Here is an 18,102-nt window from a genome sequence, read left to right as displayed (position 1 = left end):
GCCCCACTCCAGGCTGCCCCTGTCTCTTGAGATGACAACAATGGTTCCCCTATAGGCCCCTTCCTCCTGTCTCTGGCACCCCCATCTGTCCTTCTAGGTATCTTGAAAAGCTGCCTTGCTTATCTCAGAGGGCTAGAGGGAGGAACCATAGAGCTGGTAGATTTAACAAGCATTTTATCGGGTTGAGGATCACTGCAGCCACCCCAGGCTAAACTTTCCCTGGCTCTCCAAGGATACTGGATTAGGGTCCAAACCTTTAGCCTGGCATCTGAGGCACCCCAGGATCTGGCCCCAACCTCTGAATCCAATGGAGAATGCAAGAGGACATGACACAGGTAGCTTCAAGTCCCCTACACCCCCAGCACCACCACCACAGTTCACAGGCTGAGCACCTGGGCTTTGTACACATCCTCCCATTTAGTTAACATCTATTAAGCACTTCCTGTGTACTGGAAACCATCGCAAGTACTTTGCATGCATCAAGTTCCTGACTCCTCACACCAACCTAGGAAGGAGGGTTTTACACTTGGCCAAGGTGATACTGCTAGTAACTGGCAGGAGTGATTTAACCCAGGTCCTTCAACCTTCACAGCCTTCTTAGCACCAGGCTGTACCTCTCACAAACTTCTCGTGTTTGCAGACCACCTTCACGGTTCTTTGCCATACTCAAACATCACTTATACTTACTTAATAGTTCTCCTTAAGCTAACTGTGTGGTATGGTGGTTAAGAGGGTGGGTTTTGGAATCCCAGATCCTCTACTTAGTCTCTGCTTAAGCTCTCTGAACCTTAGTTTCTTCATATACAACAGTACTTTCTGTCACAGGGTCCTTGTGAGGATTAAACGAATTAAGTCACAGAAGTGCTCAGCATATAGTTCAAGGGGGAGTCGTGGGCCTGGCTCACAGTAAAATCACACTTCTCCATCTCTTTGAATAGGAAGTAACCTTGTGACTTGCTTTGGCCAGTGAAATGCACACAGAGGTTATGGCGGGGGCGCATTCCAGGTGGAAGCTTTAAAGCTGGTATTCCATCTGCCACACTCCTTCCATCCGTCTGCCCTGCGGATGGCAACATCCGGAATGGTGGCTCCATCCGTTTGACTCTCAGAGGGAGGAGTCCCAAGCTGATCCACAATGGATATGGAGCATTAAGGGGAGAAATAAACTTTTATTGTTTTGTCACTTCAGCATTGTCCAGTCTATACTGACAGAGTAAAAGCTTAAAAAATGTAACCTTATTAATATATAAATGTTACTTATTGTAACATACGTTTTCTTAAAAGGGGAACCATATCACCTTTGTAAATGAAGAAAAAGACACCACTTGACATACTCGTATAATGACGTAAACAAAAAACCTTTATCCTATGCCAACCCGGATCATCTGGAATACCACCTGCAGGATGTGCATGGATCGTTTTCAGGAAGTGCTATATTCAAGTGCCTCCCTCTAAGAAGCTGAGCGATGGTTGCCAGTTTGGAAAGCCTGGCCCTAGAGTGCCTCATGGTCAGCTCTGAGCTTCAGAGGCCAGGCCCAAGTCTGCAGCCCGAGTCTGCAGCCAAGACCAGTTCTACGCATGTGCAGGGGCACGTGCCCTGCCCTGGTCCTTACCTCGGCAGATGGTGCCATTCTCAACGGCCTCGAAGCCTGCTTTGCACATGCAGCGCCCGATGGGCACCAGCCACTCGCCGTCCCCATTACAGTAGAGCTTGATGGGCACATCCACCTCTTCTGCATTGGCGATGCAGCTGCCCCGGGCAGCCACCAGCGATGTGCTCTCAGCCCCCGACAGGGTTTCCTGGAAGATGGCGCCATTCTGGATGACGCGGGGGCACTTGCGGTAGAAGACACGCACGGCGATGAGGGACATGCAGCCGCCATAGTCCTGGAAGGCCAGGTAGAAGCCGCTGCGGGACACAGGTCCAAAGCTCCGCACCTCGGTGTTGATTTTCATGACGCGGCCGCCCAGGTCCACCTGGGAGAAGCTCTCGTCGGCTGCAATGGTATCCACCTTCACCCATGGGTTCTCCATCCAGTTGGGGAAGGTCTTGGTGGCTGAGTCAAAGTCAGCCTCATAGTAATAGAGGTTGAAAGTCTCCTTGCAGGAGCCAGGCACGCTGGGGATGCTGCTGCAGTCACGCACCGAAAACTTCATCTCCACGTGGATGCGGTGGGCGCCACGGCGCCGGATAAACTTGGTCCGTAGCCAGTTGTTCTGGCTTGACTCAAACACGTTGCACACCTGGTACGTGCGGATCGTGTTCATGTTCTCATCGTAGCCACTCACCTCTTCCCACTGTGGGTAAAATGCTCGTCAGGTAGGGAGGTAAGGGCTCAGCCCCAGCACACACTCAGTGTAAGGTGGAGGACACAGACTCTGCCTTAGGGAATCCTCCAGTCTAATGGTGAAGACATCAGAGAATTCCCAATCTGATGGGGGAGACATGCCAATCAGGTGGGAAAGGCACACATCCTTCTCTTGGTATTCTGCCAGCTGACAGGGCAGACATGGCCTTTATTGTCAGTGGCACACTAATCTGATAAAGGAGACAGGGACTCTGGCCAGGAAGTTCCCACCTGGAAGGGGAAAATAGGGAGAATCCTTCCCCACTTAGGGAATTCTTTCTGATGAAAGTAGACATAGCTTTGTGGTTGGGGGGGGCTACCAGTCTGATGGAGGAGAGAGAACCTCTGCTCTCGGAGAGCCCCCTGTCTGATCAGGGAGAGACAGCCCTTGCCCTTGGGAACTCTCAGTCTGATGGAGGAAGACAATCCTCATCCTCAGTGAATGCCTAGGATGATGGGGAGGACAGGGTCCTTCCCCATGAGAACAGCTCTGCTCTGGGGCTTTCGGCTGCTAGAATTTGTTCTCGGGTACCTGGAGGGAGGCCGCCCACCCTCCCTGCCTGGGGAAGGTACTCCTGTACCCTCTCTGGGGCAGCCTGGGATCTCACAAACCCAGCAGAGAGTTGCCAAGCCTCACTGCTGCAGGGGGCTGGGCCAGGTGGTGGAAAGTTGGGGTGGGAAGGGCCTAGGGCGGACCCGGGTTATCTCCTCACACTCATGGACCAGGCTTGTTCCCACTGCTGAGCCTTTTGTACACTTCTGTGCCCTCCTGGAGCACCGTCTCTGGTCTCCTCTACACCAGGCTCTCTGGCTGCTGCTGTTTACATTCACCAACTTTCCCAAGGGCCTTCGGCAACAATCTCCCTGCGTGAGTGCCCAGTACACTCAGCCCTCTTGGGCCAGTGTCAGTGGGACAGAGAGCTTGCTGAGGGCAGCCACTCCTCCTGTCCCTCTCCTGTGTCCCCCTTGGTGTTGGCTGGCTTCACCTGGGGTAGACCCAAAGGAGCCCCAACAGCAGAGTCCCCTCTCCCATCCACGTCCGGGGCTGGGCACGCTAACAGAATCTCATTTCTTTGGCATGATTATCACACATGGTCTATATGGTTAGACTCCTTTTATAGAGGATGAGGGAGTAGAGACCAGAAGTGAGGTCACTTGACCCAGGCCACACAGACCCAGAGCTGTTCATGTGCTTGCCCATGCTACCTGGAAACACAAGGACCCCAAGTGTGCCCCAGGAGTCCCGGGTTCTAGTCCCAGCTCTACTAACTTGATGAGTGACCTTGGGCAAGCCATTTCTCCCTCCTGGGCCTCCAATTGCCAAATGTGACTGTGGGAGTGGCAGCTGATGGAAGAGGTGTCCCCCTCAAGTGGGTATCCTTTATCCTGTGCCACTCAGATTCCCTGGGCCAAGTCTGTGAGTGTGGAGCAGGGACTGGCAGCCTGGGGAGGGTCAGGTGCGATGAAGGGTGAGTGCACACGGGGAGGGCAGGTCTGGAGCTGACTGGCTTAGCCTCTTCTTCAACGGCGACTCTGAAGCTCCCCACATTGCATTAATTTTTTTTTTTTTGGTGGCACCATGTGACAAAGTCAGCCCCTTGTTACAACCGCTGCTCTTCTTCAGAACTTAATTAGAACACTTAATTAGAGCACTCTGCCTTTCTCCCCTCTCTCTAATTAACATGCGGAGGCCCTGCAGCCTAAACACCCCAAATAATTGCGTCCGGGGGCCCTGCAGCCCAGCCTGGCCTCATTACTGGCAGGGTGGGGCTGTGGGCCCAGCCGCCTTCGCAGATGGAAAATTGGTGACAAGAAAGAGCCACAGAAAGCGGCCTGACCCTGGGGCCCTGCCTATTGAGAACACAGGCCTGGGGGGTGGGAGGAACGCAGTTCCCTGGGGCAGCAGCTGAGTCCCAGTGGAGCAACCGGGGTGGGGGGAAGGGAAGGGCTGGGTTGTAGAGTCCAGAGCCCTCCCCAGAGACCACGGGGATGAGGGATGAATATTCAACTTCATGACAATGACAATGATGATGATGATTATAGCTCCCTTGACCGGGAGCCCAGTCTATGCCAGGCATTGTGTTAGACACTTCGCAGGAAAACCTCACAACAGTCTTGTGAGGTCTAAAACATCATCACCATTTTATAGATGAAGAAACTAAAGCTCAGAGAGATTAAGGAACTGGCCCCAAATCACACAGCTGGTGAGTGGCAGAGCTAAGACAGATTTTCAGGACTATCTGACCCCACAGTCTGCAACTTATGCCCAAGTTTGCTCTTGGAGAGCTCACAGCATAGACCCTAGGATGATAAGAGCCAAAGGATGGGGAGCTTTGTGTTATGGGGACCCAGAAAGCAGGCAGAGAGGACTCAGTCATAGTCTTGAATACAAACCTTAGCCCCTCACTTATTATCTATAGGGCCCTGGGCAGGTGACCATGCCTTGCTGAGCCTCAGTTTTCTCATCTGTAAAATGGAGATAATTCCTCTCCGTGGGATTAGAGATGATGTGTATAAAGGTGCTTAATACAGTATCTGACATAGAGTGGGTACTCAGGAAATGACAGTTCACTTTCTTCATCTGTAAAACGGGGGTAGTGCGAGCACCTACTTCTCAGCCTCACCCTAAGGATTCCACAGGATAAAGGCTGAAAGCATCCAGCCTGTTGTCATGGTAACTGGCTCCATCAATGGTAGGGGATCATGGCTCCATCAATGGTCGGAGATTGGGAGGGTGGGGCTGAGAGAGGCCTGGCTCTGGGCCCTGAAAAGGGGGAAAGGGGTTAGAATATGAGGGGGCATTCAGGCCCTGCAGCAGGGTTTGAGGGATCCTGGGGACCAATGCAAGGTTTGGGGACCACTGACTCACCCCTGATGGAGGATGCACCATCCAGCCCAGCTCAGCCGTCGCTGTAGTGGAGTCCATTAGCGTTTCTGTGGGGAGAGCAAAGAGTCACCGCCCCGCCCCACCTACCAGGTGCTGTCAATCTCTCTGTTGGGCCCTCATCCTTCTTTACAGAGAGCCCTGCCTACTTCCACTGCCCCAGTCATCTGGCGCTAATTCTCCAGACTTCCCTTGGTTTAGACTCCGCCTCTCTACTCCATTATCCCGCCTACCCCCACAGCCTAGCCAATCATCTAATGCCACTCCTCTAGGCCCCGCCCCTCCAGGCCAAGTCCATCCTTACATTGTGGTCAGGCTCTACCTCTCCGCCAGTCTAATCCCACTAACTTAAGTACTGTCCTTCCCTTTCTTTTCTGGATGGGGAGGGTCTTACATCCACTAAACCTGGGGTCTACTGGATGGGTTTCAGAGGGTCTGCCACTAAACTCTTGGGTCTTGCCACTAAACATCAAACTCTGGGGAGCTGTTTGCTTTTCAGCTTGCATGAAACTCTCAAAAACTGGAACTTGGGCCTTAGAGGGGCTGTTCTTGTGTCCCAGCTGAGACCCCCCCAGTTTCCCCTCCTTGCCCCTCTGGCGCACACATCTTGTCAAGACACTCTCCCTTTCTCTAGAAACCTGGAGTCTTCCATCATGTTCCCGTGGCTGAAGTCCCTCCCCCAGGGCTCAGGCAACTCTGCCCCCCAGGACAGGGTCCTGGGAGTGGAGAAGTGTTGAGAGCAAGCACTGCACCCAGTAGGGGCCAACTGTCACATGGCCTGTGGGGGTTCAGGAGACACATCAGCATCTGGGACCATCCTGGGCCCCACTTGCCTCCCCCAATTCCAGCAGCTGCAGGGAGCCACATGGCCTAAGGGGAAGAAGAACCACATGGCCCTAGAGACCCCCATTCTCCCCAGGTCAGGTTCAGGACCCCTCTCTTCTACCCCTTCCTGGCCTCTCTGGCTTCCAAACACTTTCTGAATGGAATCGCAATACACCGAATGAATTTAAATGAACCCCTTTCAAGCATTCATTCAACAAAATATCCTGATGCCCATTATGTACCCGGCACTGCACTGGGCACCCTGAGAGAGAAAACTGTGGCCAGCAAGACCCTACCATGGAGCAGTTCCTGGTCTAGTAGTGGAGAGGAGGTATGAATATAAATAGTTATGAGACAGTAGGGGGAGAGACCTAGAAGGTCACAGTGACACCACCTTGCTCGGTGAGAGTGGGTAAGAGGTATGCTTGCTGCCATGCTCCAATTCTGTGCCCAGGGCAGGCATCACTCATCAATTCCTATACTATGGCCACATGATACTTCTTGCCACAGTATTCCAGGAAACAAATATGAACCAGAGATGCTGTCCCTGGCCCAGCCCAACCGCCTCCTTTCGGAGACAGGGCAACTGAAGCACAGGGATGAGAAGGGGCTTCCAAAGATTGCATAGGAGTTGGCGGCACAGTGGGAAGTGCAGGTGTCTTGCCTCCTAGCCTATAAACTTTTAGGCACTTCAAACAGTTAGTTTAATGGTCTGGGCTAAATGACAAGGACCAGGAGATTGGGGCTGTGTGCCCAGTGTCCAGGCAGCTCAGAAGGTCCAAATGGCAGATAATTAGGGCTTGAACTATGGCAGGGGTGGAGGGGATAAAGGGTGGGGACAGGAGGAAGCATTTGGCCAGAGGTGACCCCAATCAGACCCATGAGCTGACAAGAGCGGATGCAGAAGTATCCCCACGACCGCCTATGGCTTGTGTCCCTGTGCACTGGCATCCCCATGACCGCCTGTGGTCACTGTGTCCCTTTCCACTGGGGGATGGCACAGGGAGGGGATGTGGGGTAAGGGTGCCAGGGACGGTGGAGCCAGTGCCAAGGGCATCTTTTTGATGGCAAATTGGAGGGAAGTTCTATTATGCAGCTTTGGAGCTGAAAAAAGGGTTCCTTTTCACACTCCGAATGCTACAGATTTTTCTTCCTGGAGAGAACAAGGGCTGAACTTTTAACCTGTTTTCTCTCATCGGCCGCAGCCAGAGACACGCCAAGCCGGGCTCTCTGCCTGGGCCCAGGGAACAGCTGCTGGGAGCTGTGTCAAACAAGGCAGAGGAGAGACTCTGCTTGGGAAGAGAAGAGGGTCGGGCGGGGGAGGCAAGCCCACCAAGCAGGTGGCCCCATCCCTTGGCTAGATTCCTGGGCTGACCCAGAGGCCAAACACTAGAGGATTCCATGGCCCAGAGAAGGAGGGGCCGGGAACTGACATCTTCATCGTACGGGTGGAAACTTGGGCTCAAAGAGGGCAAATGGCTTGCCAAAGTCACACACTAAAAGCTGGTGCTCAAACTCTGGGCTTCCAAGAAGATTAGGGTGGGGGGCCCCACTGTCCGCCTGTGCCTTCTACCTCTCCTGGCCCAAAGCAGTGGCCCAAAGCATTGGGAGGATCTCAGAAGGACTGGAAGTAAATGGACTGGCTGGTTTGCAGACACAAAGGAAACACGAAGGAACATGAAGTTTGCAGATCCCCTTGGGAGAGGTAGAGGGCCGGCATCTCCTCGGCTTCCTTCGCCAGTGCCACTCCTGGCTTTGCCTGGAAGCCTGGCTCTGGGAAATCTGTCACCCCTCTGGGTTGTGGCAGGAGGCAGCACAAGCATGCTCTCTCCCCAACCTGGTCTTTTGCTTTTCAATTTTAACACCTCCCTCTACCTCTGCACAAAAGGCAAATGAGCAGAGCAGACAGACCTGGGCTCTGGAGGTCACAGAGATCTGGATTCTAACACCAGTCCTGTCCCTTCCTTGCTTGGCAACCAATATCACTTGCCATAAAAGGAAGGAAAATAAACACAGACTATTACAAATGAACCTTTTGAGGTGGGCAGATCACTTGAGGTCAGGAGTTTGAGACCAGCCTGGCCAACATGGTCAAACCCCGTCTCTACTAAAAATGCAAAAATTAGTCAGGCATGGTGACGCATGCCTGTAATCCCAGCTACCTGGGAGGCTAAAGCACAAAAATTGCTTGAACCTGGGAGGCAGAGGTTGCAGTGAACTGAGATTGCACCATTGCATGCCCGCCTGGGCGACAGAGCAAGACTCTGTCTCAAAAAACAAAACAAAACAAAAAAAAAACAAACAAAAAACAAATGGACCTTTACTTGTTCTACCTCTTGTTAAGTCTCAGTTTCCTCACCTGGAAAATGGCCAAAATACCTTCCAAGTCTGGAAGTATAGCAGCTTGGATCCCAGCACAAAGTAGATCCTCACTTAGTAACAGCTGCTGTCTTTAGATGGTGTGCAATGCTTTTTGGCACACCCAGTGCCTGCACACACTGCTTCCTCCTTTGGGCTTATTAGGTGGCCCCTGAAAGTGAAGGCAGTCCCAAGAGGCTCTAGCTTAGTCTGCCTGCCTTCCCCCACCTCCCAGATACGCCTGCCAACATCTGACAAGCATCAGTCTCTTGCTCCACGGCCAAAGCCTCCATGGAGCCTGTCCCAGTCCATCTGATGCTGCTTTCCCTGGTGCGCCCTGAGTTTTCTCTTTGTTCCTCTCAAACCAAGCACAAAAGTCAAACTCTGTTCTCTGGGGAATCTGGAGTTAATACTTATTGCCTCAAGAACTTAGTGGGTTCAGGAAACCAAGCTCTGTTTCCACCACCGTCATGTCCTTTTTCCACCCTGTAACACACCAGATGTCTCCCCTCCAATCCCAAAAACCTACAAAGGGAGAGAACTCATGTCTGCTGAGGTCCTATTAGGAGCCAGAATCTCTCACCAACATTCTCACAATAATGCCAAGAGGTACTTGATACTGTCCCATTTCACAGATGACCCATTTCACAGATGAGAAAGCTGAGGCTTCCAAAGCCTCGGGAACGTGCCCAAGATCACACATCTATTCCACCCACAAGCTACCTTCCCGTTAGCTATGAGTAGGTGAAGAGACTGGCCGTCTCACTCTGCACAGACAATGTGGTGTTTTCTCACCCTTGGACCTCACACATACTGTTCCTTCTGACCTTCTCACCTTTACATCTTCTTTGCCTGCCCTACTGTTCATCTGTGAAGTCTCAGCTCAGGTCACCTCCTCTAGCAAGTCCTCTTAAATCCATTCTGCCCCAACACTTTGCAGCCAAGGGTGCGTCAAGATATCCTGGCACTTGAAGATATTCTGGGTGGTAAGTATCCCTATTTGCTATCATCTCCCAAAGCTCTGTGGTCCCCTGAGAGGTGGGTGCTGGGTCCCGGTCCTGGGATCCCTAAGACCTAGCAAAGGGCTTGGCACACAGGCCTCCTCTCCCCATCTGCAAGGCTTGAGCATATGCCAGCGTTCTGTTCCAGTAGGGTTGCCCAGGCTTGAGCCTTTAATATAGACAACGTTAATGACTTTAGCCATTTCCACCTACAACCTGTACAATTATTTAGTTACTATTTTTTCTTCCACTTGACTCCTTTTCTTTCTTAAATGTATCTTAAAGAGGAAAAAAATGTAATCATGATTATAAATGGAAAACCAATATCTCTTGCTATAACAGGAAGGAAAATAAACATAGACTACTACAATTAAAAATGTTTGTCTGCAAAGTACCGAACATCATTTCACTTCCCATACTTTGGGAGCTGCTGGGCTCCCTTGAGCTGCCTCTGAAGCTCTGGAAATGTTTCTATCTCTATCCCCACTGTGACGGTGACAATCTCTCATGCAGGGGAAGCTGTTGTCACTGTACACAGATAATTAATCACCACACTATGTGGCTGAGACCACAGTGAGGATGTGCGTGGTGTATTGCAGGTTATAGGAAATGAATATGGAAGGAGGGGAAGAAAATGCCAAATTTAGGGATGGCTTCCAGGAGAACGTGACACCTGCATGGAGGCTTAAAGACTGGGTGAGTGGGGAGTGACTGATGTGGAGTGGGAAGGGCACGCTAGGCAGAGGGGAAGCAGGGCAAAGGCCAGGAGGTGAGCTGGGCCACAGTGGGGTTTGTGGGAATCAAGCGCTGGCTGAAGGATGGGGCTGGAAGCGGTGGGAGCTGACAGCTGAGCCTGGAGAGGTGAAGCAGGGGCTGCCCAGGTAGCACAGGACAGGGCCATGAAGGGTCAGCAGCTCTCCGAGGTCCCTCTGCTGGATCATCCCTGTCTCCCCACATCCTTGCCAGCCTTGCTGTTACCACCTGCTTCCCACTCTGCCCACTGTGCCGTTTCACCTGCTCTTAGGCCCTCCCACCCTATTGAAATGTCTGGTTCCCAGACCTGGGCTGCTCTCAATGCCCATTTAAAAAAATCCCAATGGATAGATGAAGAAAGAGACTCACAGATTCTTAGCATCCAGGCAAAAGCTGGAACTGGGGCCACCAGCCCAGAGCATCTTCCTCAGTGTGAAAACAGGGGCCTGGCCATGGGAGTGACTTTGGCCCTATCCCTACTGTACCCACACCCCCTCTCCTTCCTGGAGGCTGCACAGAAGAAAGCAATCAGGAGGCCCTGATTGCCGGGCTGGGGAGGCCCGATGGCCCCTCTGGCTATGTGTGAACGAGCAGTGTACATTTCAGAAATATTTGAACTTAAAGGGGAGACACACTGAAGTCGTTAGCGTTGGGCTGAAAGGAGGTGGCTGCAGGGGGGCCCCTTGCTCTCAGGCTGGAGCGGGTGGTTGCCCCCATTCTCCAATCCACTCATAGTCAGCTCTGTCTGATCCCCTCATGGGCTATAATTCTCTAGGACCACAGATGCTGCTTGTCTGCACTAATGACAGTATGTGAGTGTTCCAAAGTCATTAAGAAAGAACTTTCATTAAGCACCTATTGCGTGCCAAGCACTGTCCAGGGCCCTCTAAATGCCATTGCAGGCTCAACCTCCAGAAGTATATACTAGTATTAACCCCATTTCACAGATGAGGAAACTGAGGTCAGAGAGGAGAAGCAACCTGCACAAGTGCACACAGGCAGGGCTAGGACTGGAACCCACATCCATCTATTTTCACAACTGTGTTATTTTTAAGATGCCATGGCCATAGCCTTAAAAACCACCACCACAAAACAACAAAGTCATCAGGGCTTGTGTGTGTTTATCTTCTCTCTCTGCGTGGGCCTGTGTGAGAATAGCAGGCGGCGGGAGAAGGGCAGCAGGGGAGCGGGGCATAGACTGCCCAGGCCAGAATCTTGGCTGTGGCACTCTCTAGTGTGTGATTGCAAGCATGCCAGTTCTCTCTGGGCCTCAGTTTCCACATCTGAAAAATGGGTCATTGTGAGAATTAAATGCCACCATGTAGGTGAGTCTTGTTCATCTGCTGTCTCCCAGGGCCCACATGTAGGGGAGGTCTGCATCCACCTTGTTTACCACTGTACCCTCAACACTAAGAACGAGGCCTGGCTCTAGTACACGCATCCATCCTCCACACAGCAGCTGGGTGATGTTCCTAAAGTCCACGTGTGATCGCCCTTCAGAGCTCCTGCTGCCTGAAGGATAAAGTCCTAGCTCTCAACAAGCTACTCGAGGCCCCTGCCAAGCAGGCCAGCTAATTTCCTTCCAGCCAGTCTTCCGCATCTCTCATATCCAGCCATCCAAAATTTCTCCTCCTTGCAGAAGGCACTTTACCTCCCCGAACACTGGCGACTTGACCCTTCTAGATTTTTCTGCCTGGAACGCCTGGCCTTTCTTGCTTTGTTGGCCTGGCTAACTTCTCTTCCAAAACTGAGCTCAAAGCCTCCTTCTTCCTTCTTCCTGGCAGCTATCCTGACTCCTCCTGCTCTGGCTGGGTTAAGTAACAAAGTCATGGTCATTCAATGAACATCTCCTCCACCCGATGTGTGCCAGGCCCTGAGCCAGGCACTGGAGACACAGAGGCAGATCAGCAGGCCCTTCCCTCAAAAACTCCCAGACTAGTGCCCGACGTGTGAACTTACTGCAGGGAGAGGCGGAGTGAGACGGCTGGTCCCGGCCAGGAGCCAGGAAACCCAGAGGAAGAAGGGAGTAGCGTTGAGCAGGAAATTTGGAAAGGCATCTCAGAGGAGGTGGTGTGTGAGCTGGAAGGAGAGGGAAGGGCACACCACATACAGGGCCCAGCAGAATCAAAGGCCCAGAAGTGTAAGACATCGGGGAAGGCTGGGCAATCATAAAACTGATGACTGGCTCTCAGTGGTGGGCTCCAGGCCAAGCGCTTAGCACTCATTATCCCATTTCATCGTTAACTATTTGTGAAGTAAGTACTTTAGCATCTCCCTTTACAGTTGGAGAAATCAAAGTTTGGAGAGGTTGTTCAAGGTTTCCATGGCCAGGAAGCGGTGGAGCTGGGTCTGCCTCGCACCAAAGCCCATGTCCTTAGCCACTGCGCCACGCTGGAGTATCCGTCCCATCTAGTGGGAGCAAAATGCTTCATGGAAGGAGATGGTAGCACAGGACAGGGCATCAGAATGTGGAGGGCCTCTCGAATGTGGGGCTGAGGAAGTTGGGTCTTATCCCACAAGCAGCGGGGAGCTATGGAAGATTCCTGAAGAGGGTAGTGATGTGATCTGCCCTGAGAACCGCGGAGTCACAGAGTGGCCTTGGCGGAGGAAATTAGGCTAGATTTGGGGGCCAGCTGGGGGAAGGGTTGAAGCTGAAGATGAACAGACACCTGATAACTGTACCCACGGGTCTTCACCTACAAACTGACCAGCAGCCTGCAGTCCAGGCAGCAAACCAGCCTGGCGTGAGACCCACACAGCAGTTGCAAGCCCGGGCTCTTCCCAGCGGCTCCTGCTGCACCCTGTCTGGGGCTGGCGGGGCTGAAGAGACCTGAAGCTAGGCCTGGCTGGGATCTCATGGCCTGGTAAGGCCAGCCTGGAGGCCTGACCCAGACTGTCCATGGTCACAGCACTCTTTTTCCATGGTCCAAGTTAGAAATTCCAGGAGGAGGCAAGGACACCGACAAGCTTGGAAGAGTCACTTCACCTCTCCGAGCCTTAGTTTCCTCATCTGTAAAATGGCGATGACAGAATCCTTGCTCTGTATAATTCACTGCATTGTTCTAAAGATCAAAGGAGGCATTGGGAGCCAAAGGTTTTTACAGCATGTAAAGGCTGGACCACGCTGGACCATACAGAGCCACAGGGAAAGTCACTAACATTGGTGGGGGCCTCCTAGGGGCAGGCACTTCATTGATATTGTCTCATTTACATCCTAGAGCAAACTTATGGGGAAACCAAGGCTCAGAGGGATCAACGACTTCCAAAAGGCCACATGGCCAGTAAGGGGCAGTGTAAAATTTGATTGCTTTGGTCCGATCCCAGAAGCCACTAGACCATGCTGCCTCAGGAAACGGAAGAAAGAATCACTGCTTTCATCTACCTGTGCCCTCGTTGCCAGGCCCTGAGCTAAACCCTCTGCACGCCCTGCAAGGCCAATACCTTTATCCCATTGTACAGATGAGAAAACTGAGCCTGCAGAGGCTCAGAGATCTGCCCCAAGTCCTACAGCCAGAAAGAAGCAAAGCTGAGATTTGAACCCAAGACAGCCTGATTAAGTTTCCTGAGCCCTCTCCTCTATAAACATCATGAGAATGGGAGCCCAAGATGGCCTTGGGTTCACTGGCCCAAAGCAAGGCAAGAGGTGGAGACACCAGAGAAGCCCCGGACTAGCTCCTAGAAGAATGCAGATTTTCTGAAGTGAAATCTACCAACAAGCAGCACGTTGTTTTTCTACCTCGGCCCCCTGCTCAGCCCTCAGTCTCGAGGAAAGAGAACCTGGCTAATGTAAAATCCTTCTGCCCGAGGACTCTCGTAGCACACACCCCTTCTTGTCCTCCCACTGCTCAGAGGCCCTTCTCTGCCTCGGTTGCCTGCTTGGAGCCTGCTCTTGTTTTCTCAGGCCCAGGCGGAGGAATCCCTGTGACGCCAGCTCCTCTGCTCTGTCCCCTGCCTGCCTGCCGCTGGCCTGGGCATCCGCCAGCGCCGGCCGCCCCGGCTGAAACCCAATCCTCTGGGCCAGCCCGGCTGCTCACTAACAGCGGGCCACATTGTGCAGCCGGGGCTTCAGGAGAGTTTGGATTCGCTGCTTGGGGACCCACTTAACCTCGGCAAAGGACAGGATGATGGATGGGGGTCTGGGACGGGGTTGCTGGGGGTGGGGTGGGTGGTAAATGAACACCAGGGCTTGCTGGGGAAGGGAAAGAAGGGAGGCAGGGACGGGAACAGCCCTGGACACATTAAGCGCTCCTTTAGTTCCCACGACAACCCTGAGGGATGCCTGCGACTGGTCCCATTTTAGGTGACTTGACCAAGGCCACATAGTGAATCAGAAACTGAACCCAGGCCAATCGCCCTCAAGCCTTCCCGACACACCAGGCTGCATCTCACAGCCAGCATTTGCCGAGTGATTTTTTAATTTGTAAAGCCTTTTTACTTAAATGAACCCACACGGTTTTCACATCTATTCAGTAGGTAAAGAAGTATCATCACGGCAGCTGGCATTACTGGGCAGCTACCGTGTGCACGGAACAATGCCTACCACGTTAATACTCATCTCCTGAGATCCTAATGGGACACACTGAGGGAGGACCAACCGTCAGGGCCATTTTACAGAAGAGGGGAGGAAAGCTCAGAGAGGCAGTCACTTGCAACACACGGCAGAGCTGAGATACGCTCAGGCTGGCTAATGGAGGCAGGGGGCCTGGGCACCCCAGTTGCTTATAGCTGCATCCCTTCTGAGTGGTTCTAAATTGTGTGCATCTCCCCTCTGCCCACTGGACACAGTCTCACTCCACAGTTGGCACTCAAGGTGCTGTTCCTTCTCCCTGCCATGTCCCTCGTCCTCCTGGCCTGCCTAGGACACTCAGACAAGTTCATTAAGACCCATCTCAAATGTCTTCTCCTCTGAGAAGCCTTCCCTGATGACCCTGGCACTGGGGCTCCCGGAGTCCTGTGTGTGTCTCCCATCATTGCACTTGTCACCGTGTCCTGCAACTTTCTTTTACTCATCTGCTCCTCAACTAGACTGTAAGTGCCTTGTAGGCAGGACCGGGTCTGGTTTACTGTGGAAGCCACCAGCCTCTAGAACCACCTTACTCCTGATCACCCAGGCCCACCCAGGCCCACCCAGACCTTAAATGCTCTTTCTTGCCGACATCATCAGTCTGGGTGTCTGAGTTTTTCCTCCAGGAAACGCGGTCACTGGTATCAAGATGACTCCATATAGTAGATAATCAAAGTACTTAGTGTGCTGAGCTGTCACACATATTATCTGTTTTGATGCTCACAATGCCCCACGTGATAATGATTATTGTCCCCATTTACCCACCCACCCATCTATTCATCCACCCACCCACCCTGTCACCCCATCCATCTGTCCCACTCCACTCACCTAGTATTCTACCACCTGTTCATCCACTAGCATCTCGCATATGTATCTATTCATCTTCCTACTGAACCAACCTCCCTTCATCCCTTCCTTCCTGCAGATGGGGGAAAATAACCTTCAGAGAGGTTAAGTAACCTGCCCAACATCACACAGCGAGTACACGGCAGATCAAGGAGCAGAACCAGGTACTCTTTTAATCACTCTGCTGTGTGGCCTCTTAGCTGTCTCACTTTACTTCTAACTGTCCTGTTGCATGCAGGTTTAATCTTACAAGTCACCTCAAATCCTTCTGCATGTGAATGGAGTGTAAATTACAAATCAATAAGACACAGGCCACTGTAAGTCCAAGATGGGGTCTGTCGGGTTGGAGTCAATTAGCAAGCCTGCTGCAGAACCTGCTGGGACTTGATGGATTTGCCTAATTGGCACTGGTTTCCCCTAGTGAAGGACAATTAACTCAAATCCCAGAACCCAGACCACCCCTCTGCTTCTGGGCAGGGTGTCAGGCATTGAGCTACATGAAATTTACTGTTTATTCATTCACCCATTGACCCATAAGCCCACTCATCCATCTATCTTTCCAACCATCCAACCCTTGCAATCATCCATAAACCATCTTGACATCTGCTCACTCACCCACCTACCTATTTACCCACCCGCACACATCTATACGCTGATCCATCTGCCCGCCCATGTAGCCACCCATTCACTGATTCAGCAGTCCACCCACCCACACGCTCACCTATCCATCCATCCATCTAATTACCCAATCCAAGCAGCTATTTATGAAGTCATTCTGCCATCTTGTCTTCCACTCACCCATCTATTTATTCATCTACTCATTCTCTCATTTACTGCATTCATCTGTCTATCCTTACACCACCAATTCATCCACTCACCCCTATGCCCAGCATCCCACTTAGGTTTCCTCCCTTCCTCTGAAGCAATCTCCCTCCCTATCTCTCCTCTTTCCATTCATCTATCCACTCGACCATTCATTTACCTGTCCATCCATTCACATCATTTATTTACACATCTATACATCTGCTACCCACTCCTCCCATCCAGCCAGCCTGCATTTGTTGAACAGCTACCATGTGCCAAGCCCATGCTGAGTACTAGAGAATCAGGCTGTATGTGGTGGCTCACGCCTGTAATCCCAGCACTTTGGGAGGCCGAGGCGGGTGAATCGCTGTAGCTCAGGAGTTCCAGACCACCCTGGGTCACACGGCAAAACCCTGTCTCTACTAAAAATACAAAAATTAGCTGGGTGTGGTGGTGCATGCCTGTAATCCCAGCTACTTGGGAGACGGAGGCACGAGAATCAACTTGAACCCAGGAGGCAGAGGTTGCAGTGAGCTGAGATCTCGCCACTGCACTCCAGCCTGGGTGACAGAGTGAGTGAGACTCTTGTCTCAAAAAAGAAAAAGAAGTAGTATTGGAGAATCAAAAATAGATACTATCACTGACTTAGAGAAATTTACTGATTTGAAGCAAACCCTGTATGGCTCCTGCCACTAGTTCCCAAGTACTTTCCAAGCTCCACATTCTACCTGCGGATTGGGCCCTTGCTGAGTCTGGCATCCTGGGCTCTGTTCTGTGGCCTTGGAATTTGGCTCCCCTTTGCCTTCAGACAGCCTGCTTCACCAGGGCCCCATGTGGCCTGTGAATCTGTTGTCCACATCACATTACGGACATGCACATGGCTGGGGCCCATCCCACCCCAAGAGGGGCCAGTGAATGGTAACTTAAACCAGGTTCAGCCCCACCCCTGCCACAGTCCCCTCTCCTACAGTCTGTAAGGGAGATCCCAGACATAAGGGGTCCCAGTCTATAAGGGGGATCCCACAGCAAAGGAGGAGTCCTAACCCTGCCTGGAGGTTAGAAGAGACTTCCCAAGTGAGTGGCAACTGGCTTGAACCCCAAATTCAGTAGAAGACAGCAAGGCAAAAGGAAGGAGGGAAAGAGAAAGCACCAGGAGAAGGGGAAAGGGTGTCTCGGGCAGAGAGAACAGCTTGTACAAAGGCCAGGAGGAGACAATGATCAGGGCCCCTTTAAGAACCTGCAGGAGGGAGAAGGAAGGCCTAGGAGAAAGAGAACTCCAGACACCACAGTCTTATTATTATTATTATTTTTTAATGGAGACAGGGTCTCTCTCTGTTACCCAGGCCAGAGTGCAGTGGCAGCATGACTCACTGCAGCCTCAACCTCCAGGGCTCAAGTGATCCTCCCACCTTGGCCTCCTGAGTAGCTGGGACTACATGCGCGATCACAATACCCTGCTGGCTTGTTTGCTTGCTTGCTTATTTATTTCTTATTTATTTATTTAGTAGAGACTGGGATCTAGCTATGTTGCCCATGCTGGTCTTGAACTCTTGGTCTCATGTGATCCTCCCACTTCAGCCTCCCAAAGTGCTGGGATTACAGGTGTGAGCCACTGTACCTGGCCTCACAAAGAGTCTTGAATGCCAGGTTGAAGGACTAAGACTTTATCCCTAAGATAGCAGGGGACCATAGAAGAAGTGGTCTGACAGCTGTTGCTGT

General features: G+C 52.0%; 1 protein-coding gene across 4 annotated transcripts in view; it reads right to left on the bottom strand.

The window, feature by feature from the left end:
* Positions 1 to 5,278, bottom strand: part of EPHB2 (EPH receptor B2) — a 136,799-nt gene extending 131,521 nt beyond the window's left edge. For 3 of the 4 annotated variants that reach the window (XM_011945545.1, XM_011945544.1, XM_011945547.1), the window contains exons 1-2: positions 5,218 to 5,276; positions 1,614 to 2,298 (exon numbers count right to left, since the gene is read on the bottom strand). In XM_011945545.1, the coding sequence (XP_011800935.1) occupies positions 1,614 to 2,298; positions 5,218 to 5,274 (742 nt within the window). In that variant the 5' untranslated portion in view covers positions 5,275 to 5,276. Of the gene's footprint in view, positions 1 to 1,613; positions 2,299 to 5,217 lie in introns of all 4 variants that reach the window. The other variant, XM_011945546.1, reaches the window with a different exon arrangement.
* Positions 5,279 to 18,102: the final 12,824 nt, after the last annotated feature.

This window comes from Colobus angolensis, unplaced genomic scaffold (genome assembly GCF_000951035.1).
Source record: "Colobus angolensis palliatus isolate OR3802 unplaced genomic scaffold, Cang.pa_1.0 Scaffold240, whole genome shotgun sequence".
Lineage (NCBI taxonomy): Eukaryota > Metazoa > Chordata > Mammalia > Primates > Cercopithecidae > Colobus > Colobus angolensis.
Note: the sequence above shows the minus strand (reverse complement) of the source record. Positions and strands in the feature narration are given on the sequence as shown.